Source organism: Prionailurus viverrinus, chromosome F1 (genome assembly GCF_022837055.1).
Source record: "Prionailurus viverrinus isolate Anna chromosome F1, UM_Priviv_1.0, whole genome shotgun sequence".
Classification (NCBI taxonomy): Eukaryota; Metazoa; Chordata; class Mammalia; order Carnivora; family Felidae; genus Prionailurus; species Prionailurus viverrinus.
Genome location: NC_062577.1, coordinates 22,731,006 through 22,752,641, shown reverse-complemented (window position 1 = coordinate 22,752,641; position 21,636 = coordinate 22,731,006). Strand labels below are relative to the sequence as shown.

At 40.6% G+C, this 21,636-nt stretch overlaps 1 protein-coding gene across 1 annotated transcript in view; it reads right to left on the bottom strand.

The window, feature by feature from the left end:
* The window catches only part of SHCBP1L (SHC binding and spindle associated 1 like), a 37,365-nt gene extending 28,374 nt beyond the window's left edge, over window positions 1–8,991 (bottom strand). Inside the window, exons 1-2 of the mRNA XM_047839739.1 lie at window positions 8,440–8,991; window positions 6,579–6,728 (exon numbers count right to left, since the gene is read on the bottom strand). Coding sequence (XP_047695695.1) covers window positions 6,579–6,728; window positions 8,440–8,868 — 579 coding nt within the window. The 5' untranslated portion in view covers window positions 8,869–8,991. The remainder of the gene's footprint in view (window positions 1–6,578; window positions 6,729–8,439) is intronic.
* Window positions 8,992–21,636: the final 12,645 nt, after the last annotated feature.

The window sequence follows — 21,636 nt, the reverse complement described above, 5'->3', positions numbered from 1 at the left end:
TGGTTTTGGTATCAGAGTAATGCTGGCCTCCTAGAATGAATTTGAAAGCTTTCCTTCCTCTTCTTCTTTTTTTTTGGCGGGGGCGGGGATAGTTTGAGCAGAATATGTATTGTCTCTTTAAATGTTTAGTGGAATTCACCTTTGAAGCCCTCTGGTCTTGGACTTTTGTTTGTTGGGAGTTTTTTTGATTACCAATTCAATTTCATTGCTGATAATTGTTCTGTTCAAATTTTCTGTTTCTTCCTGCTTCAGCTTTGGTAGGTTATATATTTCTAGGAATTGATCTACTTCTTCTAGGTTGTTCAATTTTTTGGCATATAACTTTCCATAATATTCTTAGCATCTTTTGTATTTGTGGTGTTAGTTGTTATTTCTCCTTTTCTATTTCTGATTTTGAGTTATCTCTGTCTCTTTTGATGAGCTGGCTGAAGGTGTATCAATTTTGTTTACCTTTTCCAAGAACCAACTCCTGGTTTCATAGATCCCTTTTATTGTTTGTTTTTTTTTTTAGTTTCTGCTTCATTTATTCTGCTCTAATCTTTACCAACTCCTGCATTCTACTTGCTTGGGGTTTTGTTTGTTCCTTGTCTAGCTCATTTAGGTGTAAGGTTAGGTTGTTTGAGATTTTTCTTGCTTCTTGAGGTGGACTTGTATTGCTATAAACTTCTTAGAACAGCTTTTGCTTCATCCCAAAGATTTTGGATGCTGGTGTTTTCAATTTCATTTGTCTCCATGTAATTTTTTATTTCCTCTTTGATTTCTTGGCTAACCCATCATTGTTTAGTAGCATGTTATTTAACCTTCAGGTATTTGTGGTCTTTTTAGATTCTTTCTTGTGGTTGATTTCTAGTTTCACAGCATTGTGGTTGGGAAAAGATGGTATGACTTCAGAATTTCTGAGACTTGTTTTGTGGCCTAACATGTGTGATCTATTCTGGATAATGTTCCATGTGCATTTGAAAAGAATGCGTATTCCACGGTTTTAGGTTGGAATGTTCTGAATATATCTGTTAGATCCACCTGGTCCTGTGTGTCATTCAAAGCTACAGTTTCTTTTTTGATTTTGTCTGGTAATCTATACATTAATGTAAGTGGAGTGTTAATTATAATATTACTATCAATTACTTCCTTTATTTTTGTTATTAGCTGTTTAATGTATTTGGATGCTTTGAGTGCATAAATACTCATAATTCTTATATCTTCTTGGTGGATTGTTTCCTTTATGATTATGTAGTGTCCTTTGTCTCATTGCAGTCTTTGTTTTAAAGTCTATTTTGTCTGATATAAGTATTGCTACCTGATTTATTTTCACTTCCAGTTGCATGATAAATGCATTTATGTCCCTTCACTTTTACCTGCACGTGTCTTTAGGTCTGAAATGAGTCTCTTGTAGACAGCATACGGATGGGTCTTGCTTTTTATTCCATTTTGTCACCCTATGTATTTTTATTGGAGAATTTAGTTTTTTAACATTCAAAGTAATTATTGAAACTGGACCACTTTCTTATACCATACACCAAAATAAATTCAAAATGGATTAAAGACCTAAATGTGAGATCTAAAACTATAAAAATCCTAGAGGAGAATACAGGCAGTAATCTCTTTAACATCAGCCATAGCAACTTCTTTCTAGATATGTCTCCTAAGCCAAGGGAAACAAAGGCAAAAATAAACTATTGGGATTTCATCAAAATAAAAAGCTTCTGCACAGTGAAGGAAACAAGCAACAAAACTAAAAGGCAACATACTGAATGATAGAAGATAATTGCAAATGACATATCAAATAAAGGATTAGTATCCAAAATATATAAAGAACTTACAAAACTCAACACCCCAAAACTGAATAATCCGGGGCGCCTGGGTGGCGCAGTGGGTTAAGCGTCCGACTTCAGCCAGCTCACGATCTCGCGGTCTGTGAGTTCGAGCCCCGCGTCGGGCTCTGGGCTGATGGCTCAGAGCCTGGAGCCTGTTTCCGATTCTGTGTCTCCCTCTCTCTCTGCCCCTCCCCCGTTCATGCTCTGTCTCTCTCTGTCCCAAAAATAAATAAACGTTAAAAAAAAAAAATTAAAAAAAAAAAAAAAACTGAATAATCCAATTAAAAAATAGGCGGAAGACATGAACAAACATTTCTCCAAAAAACACATTCAGATGGCCAATCGATACATGAAAAGATGCTCAGCATCACTGATAATCAGGGAAATACAAATCAAAATTACAAGAAGATATCCCCTCACACCTGTCAGAATGGCTAAAATCAGCACTACAAAAAACAACAGGTGTTGGTAAAAGATGCAGAGAAAGGGGAACCCTCTTGCACTGCTGGTGGGAAAGCAAACTGGAGCAGCCACTCTGGAAAACAGTATGGAGTTTCCTCAAAAAGTTAAAAATAGAACTACTCTATGAACTCTATGATCCAGAAATTGTACTGCTAGATATTTACCCAAAAATACAAAAATACTAATTCAAAGGGATACATGCACCCCAAGGTTTATAGCAGCATTATCTACAATAGCCAAATTATGGAAACAGTGTCCATCAATTGATGAATGGATAAAGAAGGCGTGGTATATATACACAATGGCCTGTTATTCATAAAAAAGAAAAAAATCTTGCCATTTGCAACGACATGGATAAAGCTAGAGAGTATTATGCTAAGTGAAATAAGTCAGTCAGAGAAAGACAAATACCACATGATTTCACTCATTTATGGAATTTAAGAAACAAAACAAATGAGCAAAGGGGGAAAAAAAGAGAGGGAGACAAACCAAGAAACAGACTCTTAACTAGAGAACAAATTGATGGTGACCAGAGGGGAGATTGGTGGGGGGATGGGTTAAATAGGTGATGGGGATTAAGGAGTGCACTTGTGATGAGCATTGGGTGTTGTATGGAAATGTTAAATCACTATATTGTGTACCTGAAACTAATATTACACTGTATGTTAACTAACTGGAATTTAAATAAAAACTTTAGGGGCACCTGAGTGGTTTAGTTGGTTAAGCATCCAACTCTTAATTTTGATTCAGGTCATGATCTTGTGGTTCGTGAGTTTGGTCCCATATTGGGCTCCGTGCTGACAGTGCGGAGCCTGCTTGGGATTCTCTCTCTCTCTCCCTCTCTCTCTGCTCCTTGTTTGCTTGCTCGCTCTCCCTCTCAAAATAAATAAATAAACCTTAAAAAAAAAGTTAAAGATTCTCTAAGCTTACTGATAGTGACTATACATGCTTTATATACAGATGTTTAAAAATCAACCATAATCCTATCAACAAAGGTAAACAACCACCATTAACCTTTTCCAGCTTCATTCTACATACTTATATAAGTTACATAATTGGATCGCACTGCATATCTAGTTCTATAATCTTTTATCTTATATACACATTGAGCACTTTCCTAAATCACTAAAAGTTTTTTGTTAATATAAGTTTTACAACTACATAATATCCTATCTTATATCATCCTTTATTTGACCAGCATCCTATTATTAAAGTTTTATGCTATTCCCAATTTTTAATTTTATAAATATCACTTTGATCCCTCAATATATAAATCTTTTTCTGCATTTCTGATTTCTGTAGAATAAATTTCTAGAAATGAACTTTTTCATTTTCATTTTTATTTATTTTTCTGTAGGGGGGGTCTATTTATTTTTATTTTTTCTAGCTTTATTGAAGTAACTGAAATATAATGGGTGAACTATTTTAAAATTCTTAATATATTTTGGCAAACTATTTTCTTTCTTTTCTTTTTTTTTTTAATGTCTTTATTTATTTTTGAGACAGAGAGAGACAGAGCATGAGCAGGGGAGGGGCAGAGAGAGAGGGAGACACAGAATCCAAAGCAGGCTACAGGCTCCCAGCTGTCAGCACAGAGCCCGACATGGGACTCAAACTCACGGACTGTGAGATCATGACCTGAGCTGACGTCGGACGCTTAACCGACTGAGCCACCCAAACGCCCCTTGGCAAACTATTTTCTACAAAGGTTATAAAACAGTTTCCTTAATTTGTGGAGCACTTTGTAACCAAGATTGAAGACATGCCAGATTTCCTTCCAATCATATGTTTCCAAATTTTTTCCTTGTTATTGTGTGAATCTGTAGCAGGCAGAATAATGGCCCTCAAAGATATCCATGCCTTTATCCTGGGAATCTGTGAATATATTACTTTACATGGTAAAAGGGACTTTGCAGATGTGATTAAGGTTAAGGAATTGAGATGGGAAAGTTATCCTAAATTACCAAGTTAGGCCCATTCTAATCACAAGTCTTAAAAGACATGCACCTTTCCAACCTGCAAAGAACCAGAGAGATACGGTCTGAGAAAGACTTTGAAGTTGGATGAAGGAGACAAGTCATGGAATGCAGGCAGCTCCTAGAGGCTGGAAAAGGCAAGGAAACAGATTCTCCCCTAGAGCCTCCAGAAGGGAATGCAGCCTTGCCTACATCTTCATTTTAGCCTACTGGGCCCATGTTAGATTTTTTTCTATAGAATTGTGAGATAATACATTTGTATTGCTTAAGCTACCAAACTTATGGTGAATTGTTGCAGCAGCAATAGAAAACTAATAGAGCATCTAAAGAAAAAGACTCAGAGAATGAGGTCCGTAGGAATAATTTATTGTGACTTCAGAACAAGGAGCATTATATAGCACTGTTGATACTTCAATCCAAGTAAGATTAAAGAAGCAAAGGCAGACAAAACAACGTCTGAATTGTGCAGCACTACCTTAAAAAGGTCCCAAGAGCTAGCTTCACTGCCACATTATTCAAAGAATTAGAATCTGCCAATATACTATTCTGCTTTTCCCTGTGTTCTCCCCATTTTCTTCCTATCTTTCTAATGATTAAAGGTCTTTGGCAAACCCCTAGCAGATTCTAAAGCAACCTATCTGTGATCCTGCTTGCTACTTTTGGAGTGGAAAAGACAGCAAATAATCAATGGATTGCATGTAAAACCTTAGAACTTGATAGAATTTCTAGGTAATTTTAAGGATCTTTAAAGGTTTTATAGAGTAGAGCGTCTATCATGAAGTGTTGAGAAAAGCCAAGCCAACCATATGCTAGAATACCATCCTCTTTATTTCAGTCAGAAATGCCCTGCTTTAATGTGATGTGTGTATCAGGCTTCCACATAACTTGACTAAAAAAATCCCAAACTTATGCTACCAATATATGTATATTTAATATAATGATATAGTACTACCTCCTCTTATTTTATCCACATGAAAAAGTCAGAGAAGTCATGAAAGTTCCAGGGAAAAGCTACACAAAATCTGGAGATAAGCAAACCTCAAAGAACACTAAAAACAGAACATTATTGAAAAATAAATCCCACGTTTCTATTATTTTTTTTGTAGTCTCTATGATTGAAAATATGCCATTCTTTATCTGTAAAAATACCACTAACTTACTTTTCCATAGAACATAGAATTGAATTGTTTTCAGGTAGTGTGCAATGTAATGAATTTCAAACACAAATTTTTCTTGTGACCAAAACAGCAGATTTGAAATATCTGAGGCAAGGATACCATTTGTGATTATAGATATTAACGTCTATACAAGGATAATTAATCTCTAAGGGAATCAAACTTATGACATCAAACATGCCACAATATTTAACCTATAAAATAGACTTAAAAAAGCAAAATCTTACCAGATGAAGTGTTGGAAGTTGATGCATTATACTAAAAGGGTACCTTTTCATAGGAAGAAATTTCAAATTTTACCAATAGTTTTCTGATCCACTGTTTCTGTCCTAATCTAACTAACCTCATAATTCAGATAAATGAAGATTAAAGGGAAATGATGGGAAAAGGGGGCCCAAGTCTGTTACAGCCTAAATTACTAATTTTAAAGAAATGCACTTTTGAGGGGCACCTGGGTGGCTCAGTCAGTTAAGCATCTGATTTGGGATCAGGTCATGATCTCAAGGTGCGTGAGTTCAAGCCCCACGTCAGGCTCTGTGCTGACAGCTCAGAGCCTGGAGTCTGCTTCAGATTCTGTGTCTCCCTCTATCTGCCCCTTCCCCACTTGCGCACTCTCCCCAAAATAAATAAACATTAAAAAAAAAAAGAAATTCACTTTTGTTATTTAAGCAACTGAAACTAAGCTAATAAATATTGTCTGATACAGTAGATTCCATTTAATGATTAACTGTGCACAGGTAAATGGATGCTAATATCCCCCTTTCTTTTTATTTATATTTTAATTTTTTTATGTTTATTTATTTTTTAGAAAGATAGACAGAGTGTGAGCAGGGGAGGGGCAGAGAGAGGGAGACAGAATCTGAAACAGGCTCCAGGCTCTGAGCTGTCAGCACAGAGCCCGATGAGGAGCTTGAACATACAAAACTGTGAGGTCATGACCTGAGCTGAAGTTGGACGCTTAACCAACTGAGCCACCCAGGCACCCCAACTTCTTTTTATGCTATTAATTTGCTTAGAAACTTAAAATGGACACAATCTTTGTCAATCTCTGTTTAAGTATCAAAGCAACAAATTAGTAAGGTCATATTTTCGTCATAAAAAGAACTGATAATTTCACTCAAAAGAACAAAGATCAGGTAAAAATTATTTACCTCAACCAGTATACCAACAAAAGGGATAGAAGCTTCTTCATATTTCACAAAGAATAACTCAGGATTAGTCTTCCAGACGCCAAGCCATTTGCCTTTCAACTTTAATTTTTCTGACAGATATTTACTCATAGCCCCATCAGCATCTTCTGCCTAGCAAAAGAAAAAAATATATATGTAGAAGGATATGTATAAATATTTTTACTGATTTCTATTTATTTTTTTTTTAATTTTTTTTTCAACATTTATTTATTTTTGGGACAGAGAGAGACAGAGCATGAATGGGAGAGGGGCAGAGAGAGAGGGAGACACAGAATCGGAAACAAGCTCCAGGCTCTGAGCCATCAGCCCAGAGCCCGACGCGGGGCTCGAACTCACGGACCGCGAGATGGTGACCTGGCTGAAGTCGGACGCTTAACCGACTGCGCCACCCAGGCGCCCCTACTGATTTCTATTTAAATATGGGACCAATATACCCTTAAATAACTTTAAAAACCTGGAAAGTCATAGATTTTAACTGAATTTATGTTTACTGGAAATATCATAAACATTAAAACCTTAAAAAGATCTATTCACTCAATAGAGTCATTCAGTGCTGAGACATCTACTTGTTATTTATATTTAAGTAATTTGTTTTATTAATCCACTGAGGAGGAAGAACTGCAATTATACCCTTAAAAATAGTAATTATCATATTAAAAATAGCAATTATTTTTTGAACTTTAGAGATATAATAACCTATTTAAAACATATTCATACATAAAAATTTAAGACAGCACTCCACTCTATAAACAAACAAGCATATTAAGCATTCAATAAATGCTGCCCATTTGATTTTTTAAATTTCAATTCAGCTACCTCAACTACTGTGAAACTCAGTCATTACACCTCTGCTTAATGACACAATAATTTATATATATAAACGTTTTTCAACTGCCTTTCAGAGACTTCATCTTCTCCAACCCTCAGTATCAGATATAATTAGGCCATTAATAGTGTCCTAGTTTTATTGTAATGGTGTTTTTATTTTTTTGTTTAAAATTTTTCTTAATGTTTATTTACTTTTGAGAGAGAGAGAGAGAGAGAGAGAGAGAGAGAGAGAGAGAGAGAGCGCGCGCAAGTGGGGGCAGAACAGAGAAAGAGGGAGACACAGAATCTGACAGAGCCCGACATGGGACTCGAACTCGTGAACTCGGACATCATGACCTGAGCCCAAGTCGGATGCTCAACCGACTGAGCCATCCAGGTGCCCCGCAGCCCCCACAGGTTCTTTACCTGCCCCATCCGTTGGAAATTAAGTTTCTATTTTTCAATTCTGATTATTATCGGTGCAATGAATATCTTTGTACACAAAATCTCTTGCTATAACTTAAAAAACAACAACAAAATAGGTTAGAATCATCTTTGCTCTAGTCAGTGTTGCCAGGTACCGACGGATCTTGGATCCGAAACACCATTCCACATCGCAGACTCACGTCTGGGAACCGCGAAGTGTAGACCTGTTCAGTCCGGGAGCCACAAAGTGTCGACACGTTCAGTACTGTCCGGTGGAAGTCAAGGCTAAGTCATCGTATCTCAAATCGTCAAATGGGAAAACGTAAGCTGTAAACCTGGGCACCGGTGAGGCCTATCGATCTCCGGGTGTTGGAAGCTCCCAGAAAGCTGGGAAGCGCTCCACCGCGCCGCCCCCCTAATCGGTGATGGCCTTTGGGACGGAACTCCTAACGGTAACGCGCTGGGGCCGGGCCGGGTGCCCCGGGGAAGGCGGAGGCCCCGCCGACGCCGAGTCACCTGAACTCTGGGAACCGCAGGCTCTGTCGGTGCCCCGCGGGGAGGACCCCGCTTCCTCGCGCCGGCCTCTCACCTTACAGCCCTGCAGCACCTCGTCGCAGTAGAGCGCCACCTTCTCGTCGCGCCACATTCCCCTCATGGGGAACATGCAGACTGGGGGCAACGGCCGCGCCTCCTCTTCATCCTCCTCCGGCACCGACAGGAGGGGCTCCTCCTCCTCCACCTCCGCCCCCTCCTCCTCCTCCTCCCCCACCTCGGCCCCCTCGGCCCGGCCTTGGGCGTGAGAGGCCGGCAGGAGCTGCAGCCGCCTCCGGGCCGCCTCCCGGCCCGCCTTCGCCTTCACCGGGCGCGGGGACGCCACCACCGACCGCACCCGGGATGCGGCGCTCTTCAGGGTCCCTACCGCCCCGGTGGGCGCGGACACCCCTTTCTCGCCTCGCCTGTCGGGGCTGGCGGTCCGGACGGAGTCCTCCGGCCCGGGAGCCCTGGCCCCCGACGCCATCTCCCCACACCGCAAGGGCCGGCTGCGGCCGTTGGCCGCTTTTCCCGCCCGGAGCCCGCTGGCCAATGGGCCGGCAGCACCTGCGGAGCCCGCAACGAGCGCAGGGACCTCGAGCGGCGCCAGGCAGGGGTGATTGAGGTGGGGGATGGGGTGTTCGGGTGGGGGTGGGGGCTGGGGGGGCGCGGCTCGGGGCGGGAGCGGGGTGGGGGGACGCGCGGGGTGCTGCGGGGCGGGGCCGAGGTGGAGCGTGAGGCACTCGTCGCGGCGCCCCCGCTAGATGGCGCCCCCACGCATAATGCTCCCCCTACTGCGCGTCGCCGTTCCCCGTGGAACCACCCGGTGACAGAATTCTCCCCGCAGGGCCCTCCTACGTCTTCAGGGTACTTGTGAGTCACCCCCCCTCCCCCCCTCCCAGGTCATCAGGACCTAACTAATACATCTCCTACCACCATACACACACGCGTGTCTGTGCAAACACAACCAGAAAGAAAATTTAGTTTTTACACTGGAGACCATAGTACCTGTGTTCATAACCAAAGGACACTCAAGTGACAAATCCAGAGACCTAGATTTTACCCTATCTAGTCACACGGGTCCCAAAAGAAAGCTTGCTTTACATTTTGAACAAGACACTCATTTTCTGTCGCAAAGGATACGTTAGTCTATTTTCATGTCTCTGCTGTGCTGCTCAAAATTCTCATAAACGATTATTTTATGTAACCGTTCAACTAGACTCAAATTTCCAGCTGGAAATTTTGCTGTGTGCAAACTACAAATGCCCTCACAGTAGAGGTCTGCTCAAGATAACGCATTTTGGAGAAGAACAGAGACCACTGGTTTCTGTTACATTACTGTTAAAAGTACATGGATCCAGTTGGAATACTTTCTGTTTACACTCCAGCCCTGAAGTACTGTGCTAGGGCCAACAGCTCCCACAAAGAACAGCATTGGGAAAACACCTGCCTTCCTTCACACTTATCTGGAAGGACACTGTGTTAAGTTTGGAGTTTATTTTGAGGAAAATATTAGTATTCATGTTACTGTAGTTCAGGGAGTAATTACAACATTTATCATGTTTTGACTCTAAGTTTATTCCTTTTCTCAGGAGTCTTGGATTTTGTTTAAAATTGTACCTAGCCACAGATTTCACTCACCACAAGTAAAAACTAGATATGCTAGCATTTCTTCAAAAACTTCCAAAACAAAATCCCCCAAAAACAAACCAAAAAAACCCAAAAAACAAAAACCGCACACCACAAGCAAAGATTTGTAGAAACCTACTATGTGCCAGGCAATGCATAGATGCCAAAGATATAGAAATAAAAGACAGAATTCCTATCCTCATAATCTTTTTTTATTAAAAATTGTTTTTTAAATGTTTGTTTTTGAGAGAGAGAGAGACAGAGTGCAAGTAAGGGGAGGGGCAGAGAGAGAGGGAGACACAGAATCGGAAGCAGGCTCCAGGCTCTGAGCTGTCAGCACAGAACCCAAAGCAGGGCTTGAGCTCATGAACCGTGAGACCATGACCTGAGCCAAAGTCCGAAGCTTAACCGACTGAGCCACCCAGGTGCCCCTCTCCTCCCCTTTAAGGCCTTTTCCTTGCCAATAAAATGGTGAGTAACAGTTTGTGGTGGAGTTTTGCTGCTGAGGTAGTGCCTGAGGCATACCCCATCAAGGTTGAATCAGCATCTGCCTTCCTACAGCAGTTAAAACAATTCTCACATTTTATTAGTGCTTCTAACTAGCAGGGCTTTGGGTGGTACATGAGGCCTGCTCTATTCTCTGTCTTGGGGGGTAAAAACTCATTTCCCCTCTTTTTCTTTGGAGGCTTTTCCTTGAATTGGCTTTTCCTTCCCACTGAAGTGTTGGTTGTCGATCGGGGCCCCAGGTGGAAAGGGCAGGCTGCTGCCCGGTGTGTGTGGGCTCAGGACTAAGAGGTACAAGAGAATCTGTGGTGCCTGCATACGTGGGCTAGTGTCCACACCGGGTTTCATGACCAGAACTCTGGTCTTGTTTCTTACAAAGACCTGGCTATGGCAGGGGGGTGCCTGGCTATGGCAAAATTGAACTTGAGAAATCTAAGGTCCTGGACATCTTTCTTTATCTCTTGTTTCCAAGGATCTGACCTGTAGCCATTGTTCTATCTTGCTTCACTTCAAATGTCCTTCCTGCTTGTCTCAACCTGTCAAAATTCTCCTAGGCCAGATTCCAATACATATCTCTCTTCAGAACTAGCATTTTTCTCCTCTGTGCCTCTCAGAGTACTTTCTGCAGTATTAGACACACTGAAAACACTTCATGTACAGGGACAGATATTTTTTATCCCCGGTACTTAGCACAGTCCTTGCACATAACTAGTAAAAGTTTTAAGAAGTGTCCTACTACAGGAGTATAAGAAATATTTTTTCCAACATCTGAGTTGAAATGTGTATATTTCTCCTCCCCTAAGATGTTACTTCCTTGATACCCACTCAGGATCAGGTTCTACTCATCTTTACGTCCGCCGCGGGACTTACATAGCATGTGGATTAAATTCTACAGATTAATGTGAATATTCACAGGCTGTTAACTGTCTTTGTGTTGGGCTGTGTGGGGGAGCTCTAGGTTAAATCCACAGGCTGTCTCCAATATACAAATGATGTAAGTTACAAAAGCTTTGGGGCACCTGGGTGGCTCAGTTGGTTAAGCGTCCCACTCTTGATTTGAGCTCAGGTCATTTTGGAGCCCAGCCTCAGGCTCAGCACTGACAGTGTGGAGCCTTCTTGGGATTCTCTGTCTCCCTTTCTCTCTGCCCCTCCCCAACTCACATGTTTGCATGCACATGCTTGCTCACTGGCTCTCTCTCAAAACAAACTTAAAAAGATAAATTACAAAAGCTTATTTTAAAATCAGAACTCATTATTGTCTATCAGAAAAATGTTTCTTATCAAACCTTCTTCTCTTCCTAGGTCACTATGAAGCAGAAAGTAGGCTTATAAATTCTTATAATCTTTCAGTCCCTGAACAGTAACCCTTTGAGATCTTTTTTTCTTTTTTGCTCTCAGTGGGAAAGAACAAAGCACTGATAAATAATAATAACAGCTGGCCGTAGGCAAAACAAAAATAGATAAGACTCACTGACATCTCAGAGATCTACCCAGGTTCAGAGTTCCCTTGATGTTTCATTATTATCTAGAGTAGGGACTTGGCGTCAGTAGAACAGATCTACTTGATAGAAGTACAGAGATGTAGTAGGGCCTGGAGTGTAATAAAACTAGCTCTGGGGGGCGCCTGGGTGGCGCAGTCGGTTAAGCGTCCGATTTCAGCCAGGTCACGATCTCACGGTCCGTGAGTTCGAGCCCCGCGTCGGGCTCTGGGCTGATGGCTCGGAGCCTGGAGCCTGTTTCCGATTCTGTGTCTCCCTCTCTCTCTGCCCCTCCCCCGTTCATGCTCTGTCTCTCTCTGTCCCAAAAATAAATAAACGTTGAAAAAAAAAAATTAAAAAAAAAAAAAAACTAGCTCTGGGACTGGGGAGATGTACTGGAGAGACATTAGAGACCTGGTGGATTCACCTTCCTTTCCTCCTGGTGATGATCAACATGAATTCAGGGGACGGGCTGGGACCAGAATTAAGAGGGACTGGGGCAGCAAAGAGAAAAGAACACTTTTTTTTTGTTTCATGTTATAGTTATGTATTGCTCATCCACTTTGGGCTTGCATTAGGTGCTGGGGATATAGCAAAAAACATAAAAATCTCTGAGCTTGCATTCTGAATGGGGAGATAAAAAATAAACAATTTTTTAAAGTAAAATTCCCAAGAGAAACAAAACATGTCCACACAAAAACTTGCACAAGAATGTTCAGAGCAGCATTATTACAATACTCAAAAACTGAACAGAACTCAAGTGTCCATCAGTTGATAAACAGAAAAAGGAAATGTGGTGTAATCCACACAATGAAATATTATTTGGCCATTAAAAGAGATGAAGTACTAAAAACAAAAAGAAGAAGAAGAAGAAATGAAGAACTGATACACACAACGTGGAAGAACCTCGAAAACATGCTGAGTGAATGAAGTCAGTCACAAAAGCCCACAGAACATATGATTCCATTTGTATGAAATGTCCTGAATAGGTAAATCTGTAAGGACAGAAGCAGACTAGTGATTGCCTTGGACTAGGGGCAGTGGGATGGTTTGAGGGGAAATGGGAACTGATTGCTAATGGGTCCAGGAGTTCTTTTGGGGGTGATGAGAATGTACTACAATTGATTGCAATGAAAATTGTACAACTTTGAGAATACACTAAAAACCATTGAGTTGCATGTGTTAAATAGGTGAATTGTATGGTATGTGAATTAAAGGCAATTTGGAAAAGTAAAATGTATAGAGGTAAGTGCTATGAGAATGATAAAAATATATGGCAGGGAGCAGAGATGCGGGAGTTTGTGAGGGTAGGGCTGGGGATACAATTTTCACAGAGTTGAGAGGGGAGGTCTCACTCGTAGGTGGCATTTGAGTAAGGATCTAAAGGAGGTCAAGAGGAAAATCTTGGACTTTGGTAGTTGCAAGGGAAAGAAAGTTTTTTCCATCACCCAGTTATTTCCGGAGGGCAATTCAGGTATGTGGAACACAGGTAAATAAGGAGTAACTACAGTTTTTGAAAGTCCATAATACTACTAACGTATTATCTTCATGTTTCCTTACACGATAAGCATCTAAATAGGGCTGACGTTGGTCAGAAAACACTAACTGGGTACATTGGGGGATTCAGGAATTTTCGAAGTTTTGTATGACGGAGATTGTTTTTTATCGTTTTGGATAGGATTCTGCGAAATGCTGTTGTATTTATTTGTTTTTCCATTTGTTTTTCTCGATTGAATAAACAAATAAATATTAATAAGCACTTCATTCAGCAATTTATTCCCAACTACTTTAAATTTTCCTCTCTTAGGACACTAACAGTTTCCTCTTCCTTAACTCTGTGACCTTAACTTTGAGAACAAATACTCTGATGGGACCCCCCTACGTCAGAGGGGCTCTTTTGGAAGGCATGTAACTCCTCATTTTTGGCCAGAAGAGGGCACTAGAGAGCTTTTGGGCTGTTTGAGGGCCCCAATCCCAAAGGGCTAGGTGGAGCCTAAAGTGATCCTTTAGCCCAGCCAGCTCCAGCCCTGACTCAGAAGCAGACTGCACACCACTTTGCTGGAGGACAAGCGCAGACACATTTCTCTAATGTCTCACACTTCTTTAACCACACACGTGATGTTCTGCTACATCTTCAAGCTTTGGCAGTGTGTACTAACTCCCTGATACTTGTTTTGTGCTCTATTGTTTTTAGCTCTTTTTGAGGGAAATACAAGGTTGTAATTTAATTTTACATTAATCACACACACACAAAAGAATCACCAGACATGTTTCATGGCACATGGATTCCACTAAAGAGAGGCAATACAGGATATGGACAAGGAATAGCCTAAAACCACTGACAATACCTTCCCTGGTACAAAGCTAATGGCCCAAACTTGCCTAATAATGCTCAGAAGTCTTACATTTCAATCTAACAGTAAAGGACACTAAGAATGACAATGACAATAGCTAATTAGCCTGTATTTTGAAAAGTACATAGATATTTAATAGTAGGGCAAATATTTTAAATTGATGATGGCCAGTGTAAGATACTCATTCTCAACCACTGTTGACAGGAGTAGATATTGTTAAAGACATTCAGGAAGGCAATTTGACAAAATCTTTCAAAATGTTCAATGTGTCTAACTTCAGTCCAGCAATGCCATCTTTAGACATCAGTTGCCCAGAAATGCTGGTATATGTGCTTAAAGGTATATGTAATAATTATAGTGACGATAATAACATTTAGCACTTAATAGGTGCCAGATAGGTTGAAGAACTCTACATATATTGACTAATGTCATTCTAAAAATAGCCCAGCGATCCTCACTTCATGATGAGGAAACAGGGAGAGAGGTTAAGTAACAGCCATGAGTGTTGGAGCCAGGATTCAAATACAGGCAGTCTGACTAAAGAGTTTATGCTCTTAATCAAGACACTATGCAGTACAGGGTATTTACTGTAGCATTGCTTATAATAGTATAAAACTGGAAATGATCTACCTACGTCTGGTGGAATGCCTAAATCACTGATGATACATCCATTTTATCCAAATGAGGCCAATCTAGATGCCCTGACTTAGAAAGAGCCCCAAAGGCATATGGTAGGGAAAATGGGCAGGGAGGGAAGCAATTCTCAGACTAATGCATATAATATGATCCCATTTGTGGTTTTTTAAATTTCATATTTGTATTTGGACATATATACAAGCATAGAAAAAGGATGGAAAGACCTACAGACATCAAACTGTACTAACTGTAAGGAGGACAGTGGTTTTGAGGACGGGGGTGTTTGCAAATGGGAAATTTCACGTTTTACCCTGTGTAGTTCTGAATTACTTAAATGTTTAAAAATAAACTATATTTATACACTATAGGAATACCCTTTCAAAGAGGGAAAATGATGTGGGTAACAATAGAAGGTAATCTTAGCAAGCCGTCCAATCCACCCCTTCACGTCACAAATGAGGAAGCTGAAGTCTTAAGAGGTACAATGGAGCGTGTGCTGTTATATGTGCAGTGGCTGAGCTAAGCTATCGAGGCTGCCAGCTTGACTCCTGCCCCAGGGTTCTTTGCGTTGCACCATTTTGCCTTTACCCTGATAAAACGTCTGAAAATGATATGCACTGTCTTTAAAAAAATTTTTTTTTAACGTTTATTTATTTTTGAGAGACAGGCGTGAGCAGGAGAGGGGCAGAGAGAGGGAGACACAGAATCCAAAGCAGGCTTCGAGCTCTGAGCTGTCAGCACAGAGCCTGATGTGGGGCTTGAACCCACAAACAGTGAGATCGTGACCTGAGCCGAAGTCAGACGCTTAACCAACTGAGCCACTCAGGTGCCCCTGTTATACACTCTCTTAATGTGATTTTACAGTTACGTTTTATCTCAGAGATTTGTAATCATCTGGTCTTTAAAAAGTTTCAGGGGCGCCTGGGTGGCGGAGTCGGTTAAGCGTCCGACTTCAGCCAGGTCACGATCTTGCGGTCCGTGAGTTCGAGCCCCGCGTCGGGCTCCGGGCTGATGGCTCGGAGCCTGGGGCCTGTTTCAGATTCTGTGTCTCCCTCTCTCTCTGCCCCTCCCCCGTTCATGCTCTGTCTCTCTCTGTCCCAAAAATAAATAAACGTTGAAAAAAAAAAATTAAAAAAAAAAAAGTTTCAGAAGGTATATAATGTCAGTCATTAGATCAATGAATATTTATTAAATCAAATAATTAGATATTACTAATTAGATGCTTTTTGTTACATGCCAGGCACTGCTGTGATGCCTGAAAATACAATGTTGATCAAGAAAAAAAAAAAAGAAAAGGTGTCGCCCTCAAGAATTATGGAAACATGTTCACCACATAACCATATATGAAAAACCCCCAAAACATGAAGCTGTATATGCTGGAAGAAAATGCACAAAATTGTTAAAGGCATTGTCTGAGGAGTGTTAGGGTGTTTTGTGTGGTTCTTTACAGATTTCCATGTTTTATTTTTTCCAGAAGTTTCCAATTTGCATGTATTTCTTTCACAGTCAGAGAAATATATTTTAAAGAATCAAATAGCTCTTTGTCTGAGCTTGAAGCATGTTGAATTATATGAAAAGGGAAGAAGGTCATTATACTGGAGGAAATGAAATGTTTCCGGTGGGGAAGAAAGGCTTGGGCAAGCTGTTTTATCCCTGACACTAAACTGTGATTCTATGGAATTCTCAGAGAAAAGGCTTCTCAAAGGGCACTGCATGGAGGTGGGAGACATCTTTTGTCACACTACCAGCGAGAATATTAAACAATATACTTCAGGGGAAAGAATACTAGAAGCCAGGTACACACTAGCGGTTTAGTCCTCAGGCTTTAGAGACTGACACCTAGGCTCAACCCCTTTCTCGCTGTGCAACCTTGAGAAATATACTTGCCTTTCTGAACTTCAGTTTCTCCATCTATAAGTGGAAATAAGATAGATATCATATCATTGGGTGGTTATGAGAGTTAAATGAGATAATGTATATAAAAAGTTCAAAATTGAAAACAAAAATTAAAAAAAAACAAAATTTAAAACCATGGTTGTCACATAGTTGCGCTTAGTTTATGTTACTAATTCTCACTTCCGTGACCATCCCCCTCACCCCCACACACAGTCCACACACATATTAGCACTTGCACACTAAAAACACAGGTTATGCCAGAGAGAACATGTCGTCAATGCTGTTTCAGGCAGTCATGCAAATTAGTTCATTTACCCTAAATTGGACTAGAAATAGAACAGCCCTACATATTAAAATATAATGATAGGGAATGAACCCCATGACCTTTCCTTTCACATTATTGCTCAGGTGTCCTCCCTGCCCATAGAAATAGGTCCTGGGATGCCTGGCTGGCTCAGTCAGAAGAGCGTGCAACTCTTGATCTCGGGGTCGTGAGTTTGAGCCCCACATTGAGTGTGGAGATTACTTAAGACAATGAACTTAAAAAAAAAAAGAACTAGGTCTTAACATTTTACTATATCTATTGCTTTATTTTTCAAACTCCTTAAAAGTAACCAGTAATGGAAGGACTCTGAAGAACAATGGTCACATAGTAATATAAGAGAGTTTAGCCCCAAATGCCAGAGGTCCCAAATAAGCAAAGGCTTGGCTGCTCCCCTGACATGTAACCAGCCCAGCTATCTAATTTGAAGAGACCACATGGGCTCAGCATGGAGGATACCCATGGCACCCGTGGTGACTTAACCCTTACCCACTGTCCAGCACCACAAGTTTGGAGCTTCAGCACTTTGATACTTTGAGGAACCATTTGCCGAAGACTGTATCTTTGTGTAATAATGCAGCACGTGCTAGATTTTGAAGGAAAGTAAAACAGTTCATTAAACTACCAGTGAAATCATAAGATCACTTTCCAACAAGTAGTTCGACTGCTGAGAGCCATCTCGCAATCATGAAGGAAGCCAGACTGATGCAAAGCCAGCACAAACAAGAAACAGAAAGAAGGAAAGCCAGAGCCCTGATCCAACTATGCCTGAAGCTTGGAACCACTTTTGGACTCCTCAATTATATGGGCCAATAAACCCCAATGCTTTTTAAAAAATAATGGATAGTTTAAAAAACAATGGAGAGTTCATATTGCATGTATTAGCGAAGCAAACAGATACTCAGTAGAACAAGTGAGTTTCCTATTCTGGTTTTGAAAACTTAGGGAGCATGAACTTATGCAGAGTCGCACCAAAGTTTTTGCAGTAGTGTGTTTGTTCCCCATCACTAGCAATTCCAAATTCGATTTCTTTTGGAATATGTTTTGGAATCTTAACTCAGATTCATTTAATATATATTACAAATCTAAGCCATAGGTATGTTTTACTGGTGAACATATTTCATAAGTTAACTTATTGGTTGGAGGTTTGGAAGGCTCACCAAGTGAAGGAATTGCTGCTGGGTAAGAGGTGCCAGAGCACCGGCTGACCTGGGGCTCCTGCCAGATCAGAGCCGGCTGAGGGAACAAACACTGTTTCTAGGGTGTCACTCACCCATCTTTCTTCTGTGGGATTTGTTGCTGGAGGGAACATACCAAGCACTAAGGAAAGGGGAAGTGAGCTACATTTTAGATAAGGAACTGTTTGACTTAAACAGGATTTCTCCATGCCCTTCTCTTTGATCTCGGAGAGAATAAGAGGAAAGAAACATGCCAGTGGAGAGGTAAATGAGAAGAGCGGCCATGTCTTTGCCTCATGAATGCCGAGAAACTTGAGACATTGAATACTTCTAACTGGCTCTTGCTTGTTTAGAGTTAAAAAGCCTCCTTCCCCAATAGTAATGGAGAATTGGAAAACTCCAGGCAAGGCTAGTTCAAAGCAGGTACCAATTTGACTTATCAATGTAATTCATTTTATCTTGTAGCCTTGAAAAGTTAATGCCTTTTTAAAGAAGGTAGGATCAGAGGGTAAATAATGGAATGGCTTGAGGTATAATGATTGGGGATGGTTTGGGACATACACCCCCTCCTGGGTATAAAACAACCGGAGATTTCATTGCATTCGTAATCAAGTACATCTCCCCAGCCAAGAATTGAAAGCACTCCATGAATTGGTCCATGTTTCTTTTCTAGCCTTGTCTCCTTATCCCATACCTTTCATGCCATTTATTACCTTTGGGCTTTTGTTCAAGCAGCTCCATTCCTGCCTGGAATTTCCTCATGTCTCCCTTCCCCTAGTATCTGCCCTGTATCACAGTTGTTTATGTGTTTATCTTCCATGCTTGGTTTCCTGCTCAGAATGCAAGAACCATGCCTCTTTCAACTTTGAGCCTCCATCTATGAACTTTGCACATATTTTATATAGATCGTAGACTCAGTGCCTTCCCATTTTCTTATAGTATTATGTACTACCCATAATAATAGTTCCCCTTTATTCACTCAAACACTTTTTTTAATGTTTGTTTGTTTGTTTGTTTTAGAAGAAATTCTTTTATTCTGATAAAAGGCATCTAAGAAAAACCTGTAGCTAACATAATTCTTATTGGTGAAATACTGAATTTCCTCCTAAGATTGGGAATGTGTTCAGGATGTTTATTTTTGAGAGAGAAAGAGATGGAGCACAAGCAGTGAGGGGCAGGGAGAGAGGGAGACATAGAATCTGAAGCAGGCTCCAGGCTCCGAGCTATCAGCACAGAGCCCGATGTGGGGCTTGAACTCACAAACTGCAAGATTATGACCTGAGCTGAAGTTGGACGCTTAACTGAGCCATCCAAGAGCCCCATATTCACTCAAACACGTTTTTATTTTTTTTTTTTAATTTTTTTTTCAACGTTTATTTATTTTTGGGACAGAGAGAGACAGAGCATGAATGGGGGAGGGGCAGAGAGAGAGGGAGACACAGAATCGGAAACAGGCTCCAGGCTCTGAGCCATCAGCCCAGAGCCCGACGCGGGGCTCGAACTCACGGACCGCAAGATCGTGACCTGGCTGAAGTCGGACGCTTAACCGACTGCGCCACCCAGGCGCCCCTCAAACACGTTTTTAAAAGCTCTACATATATCAACTCATTTAAAGCACACAACACTGCTATGAGGTTGGTTACCATTATTATTCACAGTTTATAGCTAATAAGTAGCAGACAGAGATTTGAATCTAGAAAGTCTGGTTCCAGAAGAGTCTCATCTTTTCTGAGTTTGGTATCTACATGACAAGAAGATTAAATCAGAAATGACAAGCTGCTGGTTTTTTCTACTGTCTTTTTTTTTTTTTTTTGAGTCTCAGGAGGTCTTAAATATCAAATCATTTTATCTGGAAATCTTGTGTAAAATTGGACTGGAATGACTTCAAGACAGTAAGATATGGATTGTGTTTTCAAATGGCATTTTTATGAAAAATCTAATTATTCCATTTCAGCATCCAGAACTCAACCTAAGTCCCATCATCCACAGCTGTACCACTGTGAGCAAAAATCCAGGGCCAAAGAGAGACTGAGAGAATAAATACTCCTGGAAAGTTGTTTCTAGCCAGAAAGTAAATATGGTCAAACAATGGAGCATGGTTGTGGTATTTTTCAGATATGAGCTGAATTCAGCATGGTGTGTTACCAAGCTGAATTTACTCAGCACGAAATGTTCCAATTCACAGGGAGATGTGGGGAAGAACCCCAGTTTCCTTTACTTGCAACTGGAAATTTTGGAGGAAGATTAAGTTCAAAAGTTATTTTCCTCAGTCTAAAGTTTACTTTTGGGTTTTAAGGACTTCATGGCTTCTCAGGACATCAAGGCAAAGCATGCTTGCCGTTTTCACTGTGAAGTTACACTAACTCCAGTGGTTTTTAGCAGCACACAGTATAAGGCTGCCTTTGTCAGCAAGCTGTCAGAAATAGACGTGATTAAACCCTACTCAAGGTCTGATGTTTAACTTCTTAAAGTAAACATTTGCAGATCACGGTGTAGGTTTTACATATGACTTCAGGTGAAGAGGTAAAAGTATTAATGGTAAACTACACATTTATGTGGTCAATGTGTCAGTTCCCTACCTTAAAGGGTTGAAAGTGAATTAAAACTATGAATGAAATCAGTCTCTCAGGTTCTCAACTATACATTTGTAATAATTTCAAGAAAAATGTAATGACATAATTTCAACATGACACTATGATTTTTGAAATCTTAAAGTCTGCAGCAGAAAACTACAAAATCTTTAAAAAGTTATAAAAACATTTTAGGTTTGTTTTTTAAATTTCTAGGACTCAGTAGGAATCCAAACATTCTAGTAAGTTGCTAGATTTCTGGAAATAATTACCTGCAAGGAGATTAACACCTCTCAACTAGTCAATGGCCCAGCTGTATGCTATTGTTTGTTGGTAAAGGAGCTATTCATTCATAGAGCTGAACCCACCAAGCCAAACAAAGAGACTCTTGGTGGATGTTCAGGTAACCCCAAGCCAAGAAAAAAGGATTGCCTCATTTCCTCAAGGCTGAACTTTTGATCAGTGCTGTGTGGTCAAGCTACAAAGCTTTTAATGGCATTTCGGAAGCCACCACCAAATATCCTCCACTAAGGAAGCAGGGTAACAAGATCAATGGAGTCAGGCAGGAATTTAAGGAAATTCGCCTCTATTACTACAATATGCATTGAACTCTTTTTGACATCAAGGCTGATGAATATTTTACAAATAATAAAAAAGTATCCACTTTGGCAAATCTGAGGACATGATA